The 14,013-nt window shown below is 48.5% G+C and overlaps 3 protein-coding genes across 3 annotated transcripts; all 3 read right to left on the bottom strand.

The window, feature by feature from the left end:
• Positions 1 to 483: 483 nt before the first annotated feature.
• EDB93DRAFT_1331442 (RNA dependent RNA polymerase-domain-containing protein) lies at positions 484 to 2,877 on the bottom strand (the record flags this gene model as incomplete). The annotated part of the gene is made up of 9 exons (XM_041455208.1): positions 484 to 693; positions 866 to 1,350; positions 1,404 to 1,692; positions 1,740 to 1,751; positions 1,806 to 1,905; positions 1,954 to 1,995; positions 2,046 to 2,152; positions 2,199 to 2,568; positions 2,620 to 2,877. 9 exons carry the CDS (start codon positions 2,875 to 2,877, stop codon positions 602 to 604), a joined length of 1,755 nt encoding a protein of 584 aa, XP_041303191.1. The 3' UTR covers positions 484 to 601.
• Positions 2,878 to 4,314: 1,437 nt separating this feature from the next.
• EDB93DRAFT_1174297 (POT family-domain-containing protein) lies at positions 4,315 to 7,163 on the bottom strand. The gene is made up of 12 exons (XM_041450448.1): positions 6,796 to 7,163; positions 6,707 to 6,741; positions 6,646 to 6,652; positions 6,568 to 6,584; positions 6,384 to 6,511; positions 6,002 to 6,329; positions 5,886 to 5,951; positions 5,500 to 5,839; positions 5,301 to 5,437; positions 5,037 to 5,251; positions 4,826 to 4,977; positions 4,315 to 4,772 (listed from the first exon to the last, which is right to left on the bottom strand). Exons 1-12 carry the CDS (start codon positions 7,016 to 7,018, stop codon positions 4,615 to 4,617), a joined length of 1,806 nt encoding a protein of 601 aa, XP_041303190.1. The 5' UTR covers positions 7,019 to 7,163; the 3' UTR covers positions 4,315 to 4,614.
• A 1,999-nt stretch (positions 7,164 to 9,162) lies between these two features.
• Positions 9,163 to 12,046, bottom strand: EDB93DRAFT_1254822 (beta-glucan synthesis-associated; the record flags this gene model as incomplete). The annotated part of the gene is made up of 11 exons (XM_041453688.1): positions 9,163 to 9,180; positions 9,235 to 9,281; positions 9,333 to 9,494; positions 9,545 to 9,572; positions 9,626 to 9,786; positions 9,835 to 9,911; positions 9,995 to 10,234; positions 10,341 to 10,478; positions 10,527 to 10,603; positions 10,683 to 11,058; positions 11,136 to 12,046. 11 exons carry the CDS (start codon positions 12,044 to 12,046, stop codon positions 9,163 to 9,165), a joined length of 2,235 nt encoding a protein of 744 aa, XP_041303189.1.
• Between the last annotated feature and the right edge of the window lie 1,967 nt (positions 12,047 to 14,013).

The following is a 14,013-nucleotide window of genomic DNA, read 5'->3' as shown; positions in this document are numbered from 1 at the left end:
TTGTTGTCATGAAGCTTGGAAGAAGACTCTTTAGTCAAGTTGTCGTAGGCGAGCGAGAATTTCGACCTAGTCACGATCATCGAGTAAGTTCGACAACTAAGAAGCTAGACCATCTCTGCGAAGGCTATACGTAATTTAGGTCAACACCCAATCAATACTTCGCCGTCTAAACTGATGACTAACCACGATAGCGGGACTCGGAAGTCGTGGTGCAGCTTGGGGAGTAATACAGTACAAAGCGATTAAATCCCATCTGACGCAAAAGGCGGTTAATCAGCAAACTGCGCGAGAGAGACGTTGATTAATTCATTGTTCATATACGACCTGATCGCCTCAATGCACGTTGAAATCGAACTGACAACAATAGCGCGAGTCTATGTCGAACATGCGCCAAAGATATCATGATATGTCAATGAAACTGCTCCCATAAGCTAAGTCAGAACTTTGGTGACAATGCGATTGCGCATACCACACCACAGGATACTCTGTTGTACGATGCCGGAAGATGGAACTCGTGCGGGTTCACGATGTTGCACTGAAATTTTTAGAACGAAATACAAATATCGAAGCGAATGTCTCAACTTCGCTTCAAGGACCTCTGTCATTGCGTAGGACAGAGGTAGTTGCTAACAAATCGAGATGGAAGAATAAAAATATGGTCGAGGTAAAGGGGCACTATATGGTGAAGTATGTCTGACAGATAAAGATCAGTCATCCGCGTCATCCTGCGCCTATGAAAGAGCTCGTAGGGTATTGTTAGGTATACACATCACTTCTGCGAATCTTTCCGCAAAAAGCACGGCACCTTGAGCTTCTGCCTTGATGGCGCAGAGCTCTGCAAAGGCAACAGAGAAGCCGAACGCACCACTGAGACTGTATGCATATGATGCCTTGATAGTTTTGAGTTCCTTATCGGAAAAATACAATATCTTCGAGTCTGGCCCCCCTACAAAGCGTTGTACTGACTTTTGAATCGCTTGTGTGTTGGGGTCCGAAAGCCCCCTTCCTTCTGAAGCCTTCTTCTGGAAAGAAACAGCGACTTGCCATTCCTCATATGCTCTGTGAACATGATCTTTGACAGCGCTCAATTCGTCTTGCAAAGCTTCTCTTGCCCTATTAGACGCAGAAACGTAAGGAGAGGTGAGGTCGTGGTCTGCCGTACTGGTGGAAGAACTCCGGAGGACGGAATAATCTTCGAGGAAGTGGCTGCGGAGGCGACGGCCCTCGGTGTTCTGTTCAAGGGCGGCCATATAGTAGGGCTTGCGTAGCCCGCAAGATTTGCGATCCTTCTCGAAGACATGGCGTTTAACCTGTAGCCCTGTCTTGCTCGCATCGAGGCAGGTAGTGAACCTACACCTCACAACATAAGGCGAATACCACGGCAATAGACTGAAAATTCTCACGTGTATGCCAGTCGAATGGCGGCAGTACTTGCATAGCGGCGCTCATACACGGCGAGGTCATGAAACTTCGAATACAATCCGACTTTTGTTTCTGCGAGTCCAAGAAGGAGGGCCTTCTGGAACGCGGTTTGGGCATCCTTTTGGGAGAGATTGGATATTCGTTGCTCAAAGTCCTCAACATGTTCAACTTCTCGCTCAAAGTTGTCACTCAAACCTGCAGGCGCCATACACAGTGGAGCGGTATTGAAGTTTTCGACCAGACATTTGGACCAGACCAACATGACCGTGTCTTTGAAGCAATTATTGGATGATAAAATACAAGTGACGTGAACTCACTTCCATCATAATCTATAGAATGAACATATCAGGCGATGCCCGGAAAATGAGGATGGAAGTGCCTACCTCCCCCACCCAAGTAGCTTGCCAATGAGCGCTCCCCCTTCACAGGGAACACAATGACTTCGAAATAATCAGCTAATGTTGGGTGACTGACAGCGGTGACCTGATCCATATTTGATAAGGCCATCCAACGAGGTATTGATTTCCTCACCTTCTGAACATCGGAAGGCAGTCTCGTGGGATTCCTCCACACCTGTTTATCAACGCCTCAGACGGCTCATTGCAATAAACTGAAGTACTCACCAAAACAGACCCGGTCATAGTATTCATCTGGGCTCCACTTTCGGGGTCAGTGATTAGTTCTGAAGAGCGAAAATGTATTTGCCCCTCCTCAAGCACCCCATATGGATCTGCTGCTAGATAAGCTGAAAGATGATCACGGAAGAAGCTACTCGCCTGGTATGATATATGCTTCGCGGGACTCCTCGACTGGAATGTGGAACTTCTTGATGTAGTCGTCGAGGACTTGGGTCACCACGTACTCGAGTTTGTAAGAAAGCCGGTCAAGCTTGAGAGGATGAAAACCAGCTTGCAATAGTTCGAGGACTGACTCGTGTAGAGTCAACGGTTCACCGCTGTGAGGATTGCGGCCCCGATTAATCGAGTCGTGCAGTGATGGGTTCACTGCACCATCGTCACAACCATGGATTCCGCCAGCGAACTCTTCGTTGGGTCGAAGTTGGCCAAGGCCAAGTGCTCGTGCCTGACCAGCAATGCGCCGTCGCAGTCTCGATGTTACGACACGGCCGGCTTGTTCTACAGCTCGCTAGACCATAAGCATGCTGTCCGGTCCACTCCATTCCGTCAGTTGACGGACTTCCTCATGAAGCCCATCCGCCATGAGTTCCTTTAGAACAGAGAAGGGAATACCACCATGCGCCAAGTTGACGAGTGTCTGACTCGATAGACGGCTTGGCCCGGTTACCCGAGATGGCGCAAGGAGGTCGAAAATCCTGTGCGCGCTATCGACATTGTGTAGAGGGTCAAGCTTGATCTTATTCTGTGAGTCGCGTATCCAAATTTTTGGTAGTCCATCGGCGATTTGATGCACGGGATCTGGGTGTAAAACCCACATTCCCTTGGCTCAGGCAATGCGTCCTTGTACTGCTGTCGGTCTGCTCGAATACTTCATCACTCGCATGATGGCCGTCAAAGCCGCACCGCTGATCTAACCACAGCCATCAGTCATGATTTTTTCTGCTGGGGGCTTTCCCTCGCTCCAGTCGGCAGCAGGATTGCACAACAGCTGATGTCGAACATTAAGAGCATTGGTAAAGACATGAACTACAATGAAAAATCAGAATTCGACGGAAATGACAGAATTTCACTCTTTCTCACCTACCTAATTGAAATTGTAAAGCAGTGATATCGGAAACCTCCATAGATGGAGGTGAGCTCGATCTTCCATACGAATGATCTTTCAGATGTTTGAGAGCAAACAAGAGAACGCAGGGATGTGAGACGCCCTCTGGAATGGGTTACATGCCGTGGTGCTCGACAGGATCTGCAAGTTTGAAGTTTCCCACAGAAGATGGTAGTAGTTTTGTGTATGAGGGGTGACAGAGCAGTAGGTGCCGCGCGTGTTGGCTGAAATCGAACGTCAACCATGCTTATTCGACCGAGGGAAAGACCGATGTAACGTGCCGTGGAAGCTTATGTATTCATAGACAGCTTGAGACAGGTTTAGTACATGTCTGCGGATGAGTCCGACTGTCCATCATACTTTATAAATTGGCGCATATTTTGTCGGGTATCAAATAAGACGTACCAACCAACATACGCTTAGATTCGAAGGGCTGCCGTGCGTGCTTCCCAGTGGATTACGACAAAATCCGCCCCAGGAACTCTTGAATACCGACTCATGAGCAGAATCGACAAAACTTATTGTAGCTTCAAGAGTCGCAGTCACCACACAGTTCCAGTTGACTGGGCCCTCCTTCGACTCTTCCCGCCCTGGTGCCTACTGTGACGAGTGATATCTTCAGGCTGGCTCCTTCCTTTCATAGCGAGCTCCCTGGTATCTTTCAATGATATTGAGATTATATAGCGTCAACAGTTGTGATGTAAGTGATGAAGTACATGACCGTGCGCCTAGAACTTACAAAACATTATTCAATGAGTATGAAGACTGGTGCGAGCCAAGACTCACTTAATTGAAAGATATTCGTGATTTTATGCCTGCCATTTCGAAAAACGTTGACAGAATTGTGGGACATAGCGTTGAATGCTGGGTGACATTATTTCCGGGGTGGCCTATGCCATTTTGCAGATATACAACGACATGGTCAATAAACCGGGGAAAACGAGCGTTGCATCAGTAGGATGTAAAGAAGCACCGCAACAGTTTGCTTGGATGCTCATGAAGATGGTCATTTGCTGGATGATGTCGATCCTGGCCCGGGAGAGGAATACCGTGACAGTGACTTACACTGGGACACGGCAAAATAATAAGAGTCGGTCTACCGGGCAAATTCCATTCAAATTGAGGGATAAATTCTCAATATGGAATATGATATAATCTACATCCATGTGGAACGAGGCTAACATAGAAGATAGCTTGGTTGAGCCATCATCGTCCTGGTATGATGCTGCGCCTTAGGCCCTCACTGTAAGCAAGGGCCCCAATAACTGAGACTGACCATAGTATTAACGCGCGGTTGCAGATTCAATAATTGGTACTCGAAAGAAGTACTACATTCGTACGCTGGATTGAGGGGCGGAGAAAATCTTGGACAGGATCATCACAAGTCGTGAAACTAAACTACGCCTGTGTCGACATGAGCATCCTCACAGGTTATCAATTCATCACCTCTTAAATCTCATCCACAAAGTGCCCATCGGCAAGATTATTAAGCTCATCCTCTTCCCTGTCGAGCTTACGAACGGAGATCCAAAACAGGAGGCCACCAACTCCTGCGAGGATGGCGCATACGGTATAGTCCCATACAAGCAGTGGATCTAGCGAGAGTGCTATTGCATTATGTGAGAGTACGTTCGCAGACGGACAAACGACGATGACGTACAGACGAATGCCTCGCCAATGGCAGCTGAAGCTGCACTCGTGAAGAGGAACACAGACATGACCAAACTACGCATGTTCGTCGGTGCTTTGGTGAACGCATATTCGAGACCCGTGATCGATGCAAATATTTCAGAGAAGGCAATGAGCACATATCTATATGCACCATCAACACATGTTTACAGAGAGGGTGCAAAATTCGGAAAGTAACTCACGAGCCAGTTTGAATCCACACATTCAGCGGGGAAACAAGTGAGTCCCCGTTCGCGTCCTTGCAGGTTGCAGCGTGGTGCCCACAAGGGTTTGTCTTGTAAATGTAGTACTGCAGAACGGCAGCCCAGATCATCGACGCTGCTGCCGTGCCGAAGCCCCAAGCGATTTTCTTCAGAGAAGTGAACTGAATACCGGCTCGTGCAAGCGCTGGGTAGATCTGTGATTGCCATAATGAGACGGAAATTATGTTCGTTGACGATCCTTACAAACAAATCACATATCGGGATAAAAATAATGAGAGCCAAGGGATCGAGGTTGGACAGAACGTCATTAGGTAGCCCGTTGGTGGTCATTGTTGCTGCTTGTGAAACCAAATTATTATTAAGTTGATTGTAGCAGAGCCCTGTATGGCGTAAAATGAGCTACGCAAGAAGCAGCATAGAGGGTCGAGCAAAAAGAACTCACAGTAAAGCGGGAACCAGACGAACACGCCGCAAGCTTTGAAACCCCGACGGACCTCGTCAACCCACTGGTCGTCAAAAGTCATCCACTTGGGCTTCTCACCAACCTGCTTAGAGGGCTTGGCGCTTTCCCAGAAGTCGTCAGATTTGAGATTTTTTATGGTCTTGCACGGATTCCACGACCATCGTCCGCGCTGGGCATACCGCCAGATGCGCAATGCGGCTGGAAGAACGGAGCCTTGCGGTGGAGATCTGTGATAACGATTACGACCGTACCATAGGACCAGAGGAGATATACAGAAAACTGCAGTGGGCAACGTGTAGGCCAGCCAGAAGCCAACATACTAGAGCACCGTGTCAGATGATTCAGGGTCTGTGTTTGGAACGTACCTTTTCAGCATAAACCATTCCGATCTGACCGACGAGAGCACCAATGTTGATGAAAAGGTAGAAATACTGCAAGTGACGTCAGTGACAGCTCGAAATGTGCGTTAGACTCGGCCCACCATATAGATTCTCGTAGTGGTCATGGCTGGGTCAACAATGACGCGCTCGCCCGAACTAGTCGTTGCAAGGTAACATTTTGTTATCCGATATTGCTCTGCAACCAAAGGGGAGACGTTGGACTTAAAGCCACCAGTGCCAGTGCTAGTGACAACCATGGATAAAATGAATATGCCAAGTGATGCACGACCGCCAATGATGCCAGGGATTGAAGATATGATCATGATGACGTGGCCCAACATGGCAACAACGACACTCCAGCATATTGTCTTGTAACGACCCCAGTAGGTATCAGCGATGTAGGCACCGGCAATGGGACAGATGTAAGCCCTAAATGAGACTGGGACTAAGGGACTGTCAACAAGATAGCAAAAGTGGACGAACCAGAACTGATAGAACGTGGTCAAGCCTGTAGACATTTGTTGACCGGCGCCTAGGGCCCCAGATTGGCCATTTGCACCACCGGCGCCCGTAGTGGAGAAAGGAGGAAGGGGTTGCTGGATGTAGTTGACCTGCAGGAGATAGACATTCGTACAACTAATTCATTGGAGAATGAGGGAATACTTACGAAAACAACACTAGAACCTTTAAAAGTAAAGTATTCAAAATATGTACGATGTAATGGCGATGAAGGTGCACAACATACCATAGTACTGAAAAGCACGTCAAGTGAGCATTCATGATTTGACACGACAAGATAGACTCACAGAGAATCTCTCGGCAAGTTCCACGACAGCAATCACTGCGAAAAGAATGTGGACTTCAATGGGCTAAATTTGCATGAGGGACGACTCACGATATGCATTCCATGGAATTGCGTCAGATACACGTCTGAGAGTGAGCATCTCCTCCGCAGTGGGAAACGGCAAGCCATCGTGGATGGTGTCGACATCGTTGTCCGAAGAATCAGCAACTATGCTCTCTGAGAACTTTTTCTCCGAGTCGTAAACAGTGCCGCTGTCAAGATGCTGACTGGTAGACTGGGCAAGACTAGCCACGATAGGATCACCTTCTGCCATCCTGGGCGATGAGCAGTTCTTCTGGTGGGAGGGGGCGTTCGAATTCGAGACCTGAGGCGTTTAATCATGTCGTGAGGGATTTGCTTTTATGAAGACCCGGCGTCGGTATAGTTGGCCCAGAAGTTATCGATGCAGTGTCGGTGTGTCACATGTGCATAGTTCCTAAAGAGCTCATTATGTAAGCATTTATGCTCAATTTGGGTGATTCTTTTAGAACACGTGTTTTACATTACAATTTTCATTGCACATGATTCGCATGCTGTATCGTCTAAATAATGAGCAGAGCCGTTTTTCAATCATTGCATGCGACAGCTAGCATGCTAGATCAGCGAACACTACGGTCATTCCCACAAACCACAAACTCTTCAATCCTGATGCCTATCCAGCCTTCCCCGCGCCCATAATCAACAGATTGCACAACCGACCACAATATTAATAGCTCTGGGTCTCGTCTTGGCACCGAACGCCAGTCACCAAGGCACTGACCTTATCTTCGATTCATGTGGCAGTTGCGCGCACGCTCAGCGTGTGCCCAACAACTTCCTTTGGTGGCATCATTCGATTCTTCAGTGCGTGGTAGTTTGAACCTTGCGCCAAGCTTCTTTTTCCATGTGCCTGCCAGCGGTTCAATCTACATTCGAAACTCTTGTCGTCCTGACTCCTGAGGATCTTGTCTTCGTTGGAGAATCGGCATGCTCTCCTCAGGTGTCGATCAGGTCAATCAAGAATACCTTGTGTTCTATTGGATTACAGTCCCGAGCCGTCCTGCTGTGCTATTTTATGTAGTCGAACCAAGATGTCTACTGCATTACCTCGCGTTCAAACGGAATTTTACGGATTGTGTTTTGCCATTCTCTGAAATGAGCTGACAGTGGCAGCAAGTCAAACGAACCCATAGATTGCCATAGGTCTTTCAACACCATACTCGAGCTGCCCATACTTGTAGTACGACTATCTTCCCTTGATTTGCTCCACTGCGGGAAAGTACTTTGGGGGTATCACATGTCACACTAGGCGTGCTCGATTCTTACGATGTCAAGTTCAAGGTGTGTCAAGTCCCACCGTGCCTTGAGCCGAACAACATAGCCGACCGGCGAGACCCCATTTGGGTTGCCGAAGCCAAGCTTACTCCGCCTTATCAACAACCATCGTGCAACACCAGTTATGCAGCGACAACAAGATTTTCGTGACCTCTTAACTGCCTCATCGTCTATGTTAGGTATCTCGCAGCGCGCTCGTCTTGAACTCGAGCACTTCATTTTTCCTGACAACGACAATGGTGACCACTGTCATCACACTGCTGCATCTTTCACAAGAACAAGCACAGTGCTTCAAATATTCGCAAGTCATCATGTGCAGCGGCCATGGGCTGGTGGTTGTGACCAATGTATGGCATGTTGTATTGTTGTGGAACATGACCTGGAGCATTATTATAAGTCCTCTGCCGAGCACCATTGATGTCTTGTAAGGCATTATATATATGCCATGCGAAGAATTAATAGGGTTGTATACTATGTTCCGTGCTGGATAGTTCATCACTGGTCAGTGGACCACAGTAAAGTTTCTATGTTCAAACTTAGTCCATTGGTGTGACGGCGTCTTTGCTTTGGTGGTTTCGGCAACCCAAATAGGGTCTTGCCAGTCGGCTATGTTGTTTGGCTCAAGGCACGGTGGGACTTGACACACCTTGAACTTGACATCGTAAGAATTGAGCTCTAGGCCAAGCATAGTGTCTCCGGTCATTCGCACTGATAAACACTTCCGAATCTCGTTACTCCACCGGATGATGATACGAGATTTTCCCACTATGTACTGCTAAACATGCTGTCCCTGGTGCGTGTAGTTAGTCGCCCATGCACCCAAATCGCGCAATCATGGCATCAGTCGACAACAACTGTCTGCTAGAATGTAGATATATGTGTATATGCGACGCCCAGTATTTCCAAAGTTCTATGCGAACGAATGTCTAGTGCGTGAGTAAGCGTGAGGTTGTGCTTGGCTAAAGTAATGGATGGATGGATAAGATATCAGTCGTGAAATAGTCCACGGTCGGTATAAGTAATAGTTTCATGACGAGATAACGTTAGCTTAGTATAGAGTCCTGCTGGATCAGAAAGATAAATCAGAAAACAGTTCGAGTTAGCTTAGCATCCGCCAGAATACTATAAATTAGGAATGTAAGCCGCCAGATCAATCAAATCGCAAGTATGACGCACCAAGCTATTTTTCGGTGTTGGATAATTCCACGACGTAAGGTTGGGATCTGGTGGTATCCATCAGTGTCATCTTCGACAAACCAGCGAGTTTGACAAACTCATATACGAATCCATATGCTGGTTGATATAATCCTCCGTAGGATAGTTTTGGGGGCTGCACCCAACATTCGTCTGCCCTCGCCGCTGATACACACGAACGTAGTCAACGAGCATCTCAGCAGGGAAAATCATCGTGCTTAGGTCGATTGTCTGCCAATTCGCTAGAAAGGACGTCAGTGAGTATTTCTACGAGGAAGAAAACTGGACATACGTGATATACCCAAGTTGAGGATGATGGACTAGTAGAATGGATACGTCAGCGAGGATAACATTGAGAAAGATGAAGACAGACCATTGGCTCTACAGAGATCAGTCGCTGCGATACGCCTGTGCCAAGTGGTAACGGATCGGGACCAAGTGCGGCGGCGCCAACACGCGCGGACTCGACGCCAGCGGTCTGCCATGCGATATACCCATCTGAGGGATTTGAGGGATCCGACCAATACTCGAAGCCTGAAATATGTCAGGCAACTAGGAAGTGGGGTCCGCAGAATTGCCTACCAAGAGTCGTGAACTGCGCGCCGGATTCTTCAAAAATATCATCGGGAAGAACCGTTAAGGCAGATACTGCTTGTTGGCTGGTAGCAGAAGAGATGTCAGTCCCAAGGAAACAACAGTGGTGTGATGTCGAAACCACAAATTACAATGAAAGGGCACTCACACTGCACTCCCTAGATAAGGATTTGCAGTTGTAATACTAGGCGTGTTGATAAACCACTCATCCTGGGTGTCGTTGAGATAGGTGTAATCGTGCGAGAAGGGTGCAAACTGGCCGGACTGCGAGACGACCTGTCCCGAGCCCACTTTATTATGTTCGACCTCGAGAATATCGATTTCAGGGGCACCACGGCCGACATTTACGGATGGCCCGGGATGATCTTCTCCTGGGCAGGTGCATGACCTGGATAGAGTTTTAGTGGTGCGCGTGAAAAGTGGGTATGTGCGCCAGTAAGGAGGGGCAAATGCTCAAACAAAAACAAACATCAAACAAGGCGGGTATGACTTACGACAGGCGCTGTCCTGGCAGCCATGATAGCTCATAATTGTACTTGGCCTTCGAAGCATTTGACTGAAGAGCAGCAGCAGGTCCAGAACCATCCGGCTCTGTCTGGTTCGGGAAAGTGCCAACATCACAGGAGTCATAGCTGAAGCAGAATAAGCACCTGAATTGCTGTTCAAACAATTGAACTCACGAGTAAGGCCATACGCCGTCTGTAGTCGCAGCGTATCCCGGACGTGCAAGATTACCCATCGTCCATGCACCTGGCCACTAAATCAATCCATTGATTAGTACTACGCATCCCGAACCGCTCCTGTTGAGAGGTATGCTCAGCGCCACAGCCACTCACATAGCCCTGTGTCTCCTGATTCGGACCCGGTAAACTGATCGACACCTCGATATAACCGCCCGTAAAGCAAAACTTGTTCCAACTCTGGAGCATACCACTCCGGTAGGGCAAGTCATTCTCAGGATTCTGGTCCATGACGATGCTCAAGTACCCATCCCTTGTTGTTATTTGGCCAGGGTCATACCACTCCTGATCGCCGGTGCTCCCGTACCAGATGTCTGCGGCTTCCCAAAAGGGATCATCTCCAGGCCAGAAAGTGCGGTTGGCTGTATTGAATTCGTCCGAGAAGACTAGCTCGTAAGGGAGGCCATCAAATCCTGTTCGCGTTGCGGCACTACTAGGCGTATCAGGATCGATGAGTTGTGCCATTTGGAATCTGAACAGGTACACTGTCAGTGAGGTAGTTCATATTACACGAAAGAAGCAGGAAAATAGTGAAGTGGTGGGACGTACAGATACGAGACCTGGCCGGTTCCATTGACGAGTACGTTGCCTGTAATGAAGTCTTTCTCGGCGCGGTCGTGATAATAACTGAGAACGGGGTAGATGATAAAGAGACATAAGAGAGCCAAAATGAGGAGGGAGAGCACCCCAACATTGAGGATACCTCTGAGGGGAAAGGTACGTTCGTTGAAAGCGTCATCATCAGGATCATCGGGGGAATCATCCTGATCTAGCTCGTCGAGGGCTGGGTCATAGACGTAGGGCACGAGAGCACCACGTGCATTCCAAGCACCAGAAGGATACTTGCTGTCGTATGAAAGTGAGAAAATAGAATCTCCTGAGGTAGTAAAGACCGAATCGCGGGGAGGGAGTGGCTTTGGTCGGATCAATGGACCGCCCTTGTCTTCTACGGCCAAACGATATAGTATCATTGAACCACGTTGACTAGAAGGAAGCGAGGCCATGTTGGATGCAGCGAGGACCTGGGAGTCCTCTGAAGCTACGCGGTTGAATTGCATGCTTTGGCGAGACTGCGACCGATAACGCGGATTTGGCGGCGAGGACGAACTGGAGAAATTAGGATTCAAGGGAGAGGATATGTAGTTCAGGTTGGCGCTGTGGGATAATGAGTGTGTGGGCGTCTGTCTGGACTGAGGTGAATCAGCAGGGAGAAGGGGCGTTTCGACGATGGAGGGGCTGGATGTTTGCGAGTATGACATGTCCTGAGCAACTTCCGTATGTCGTGCTTCATCACGGTCGGCGTACTGAACTGTTTGGCCGTTGGGGGTATCGCGTGAGGCAACCATGCGATCTTCACGTTGTGAATCGAAAGTCGTTTCATGCCAAACAGAGGTATTTGCGGAGTTATCCAAGTGCTCCCTTTCGCCGCTAGAAGAACTAGTGATCCGTTCTGGCTCCATTGCACTAGTTGACGATCCACCGACGAGGGTCGCTGCTCACGATGGCCTCAACGCAGTACTTGGGGCGCGAAGATAGGACTAGTCACGTCAAACGCCGCAGCCTGCGGAAATTCAAGTTGTGAGAACAGGGCGGCACGCCCGTTCCTCGCCTCCACTTTTGCTTCCTTAAGCTTACGGCTAGCCCAGATACTTTGATTACCCGGCATAAGTGTAACTTTATTTTTATGTAAGTTGTTGTACTCACTTTAATTATAATTAGGTTGCGCACACGCCTTGGGTTCTCTTTCAGCTGACAGGTCCGCGAAGAGCCGAGTCATTTTCTACTTGGCATCGAGCTGGCAAGGGACGATGTCAGCTGCATCCTGACTGCAGAGATAAGCTCGTCGAGGCTTAGGGAGCTGTGCTTTGGGCGTGTGACTCGGATATTATTTTATCAGGCAGCTTCGAACCTTCGACATAAGTATAGTACTAGCATAAGCGACATGGTCACGGCGATGGACAGGCTAAACTGTTACAAACTGATTTTCTCAGGCTGTGGTATCTCATGACATAGTGCCATGTCCAATGTATCTTTTGCCAAGGGCGTGCACGGCAGTGATACAGGTATGCTTTCAACATTTACTACCTGGATCTCGCTAGAGCATTCGAGACCTAACCTCGTTCCAGAGCACTCTAGAATACCTTTCGAATAGAATTCCACCTATCTATTATTGAATGCTCGTCGTTGATTAGCCGAATGCTGATATATATAAGCCTCTTAGACCTCGCCTAAACCATCGTGGCTGTTCATGTCTCTCTTGCGGTACTCATGCACATGACCAACGAAGGCAGCTTAATTCCAAAACCTATATACAGTGTATAGGCGTTCCTTCTCTCGCATAATGGCGCTGGTCGAGGTTTATTTTCTAGCAAGTGCCGTCATCAAGGTCTTCGTTGTAGGAAACTGTCACAGCCGTGGAGCTACTACCGGCCACGATGACCGAAGCCATCCTTCTGGAGTCCCTGTCAACTTCCTGGCTGTACGATTGCCTGGACTCCGAGTCTTGACAGATTTACTTGGCAAGAAGTTTTATTATTTGCCAAGCCATGGATGGACTGGAGTCTGATCGGTTTCAGAGTGCCCGGAAGGAACCGGCACCACACGTCTAGCTGAGCGAGAATTCTTTTCTTCTCCGTTCCACGCATCCTACTCGCTCCGTTTCCCGCCCACCCAGCGGCATTGACAATCTCGTCAGCGTTCAATCCTTGGCCTTAGCCCAACCACTGTTCGAATGACCTCGATGCCGTCTGATAGACAAAGCTGGACATGCACAATCACACGGTGCGTCCTTATCGTCGTCGCTTCTACTTGGCATCGAAGAATCATCCCTACAAGAACTCCTCGCTTATTCAGCTTCGAAATGAGCTCTGCAGCATGTTGCGCTCGGACGGCTGCAGGTTTTGAGTCCTGACTCGTCGGTGAGATTGTATTTGGCACGGAACAACGTACCTGGCACATAGGACATATCACCCACCATATGGAAAATTTGCGTCATCACACCGAAGAACAGCATACCTTATTACTGGTAGTTCCAAATAAACTGTCCTTCCGCTTATACGCATCCCTCGTCTTGACAGGTCTTGCCAATCCCTCCCACCACCGAATCCTGCATAAGGAACAGCCGCCTGTGCCGCGTCCCCAGTTTCATTCGACATACATTGCGTGTCTAAAAGGGATGTGGTTTGTCCCGATTCCCGATCTGCATATCAAAAATACATTACAAACACTCATCAACGGCAGCTCCCACAAATTCCTCTCCTACCAGGAGTCTCTCGCTTCGAGCATGACGTTGTTTGGTGGTAGAAGACGAGAGAAAGGCGACAGATATCTACGGGCGTATGACAATGGGAGTACAGGGGAATGGGTCCAAGGCATCTAAAGGTTTGAACATATACTAAGACTGGTGATAATCGAAGCATGCAGGTTC

The sequence above is a fragment of the Suillus bovinus genome, assembly GCF_016758785.1.
Source record: "Suillus bovinus strain UH-Sbo-P2 chromosome Unknown EDB93scaffold_80, whole genome shotgun sequence".
NCBI lineage: Eukaryota > Fungi > Basidiomycota > Agaricomycetes > Boletales > Suillaceae > Suillus > Suillus bovinus.
The sequence above is the reverse complement of the archived record's forward strand: the minus strand, read 5'-3'. Positions and strand labels throughout refer to the sequence as shown.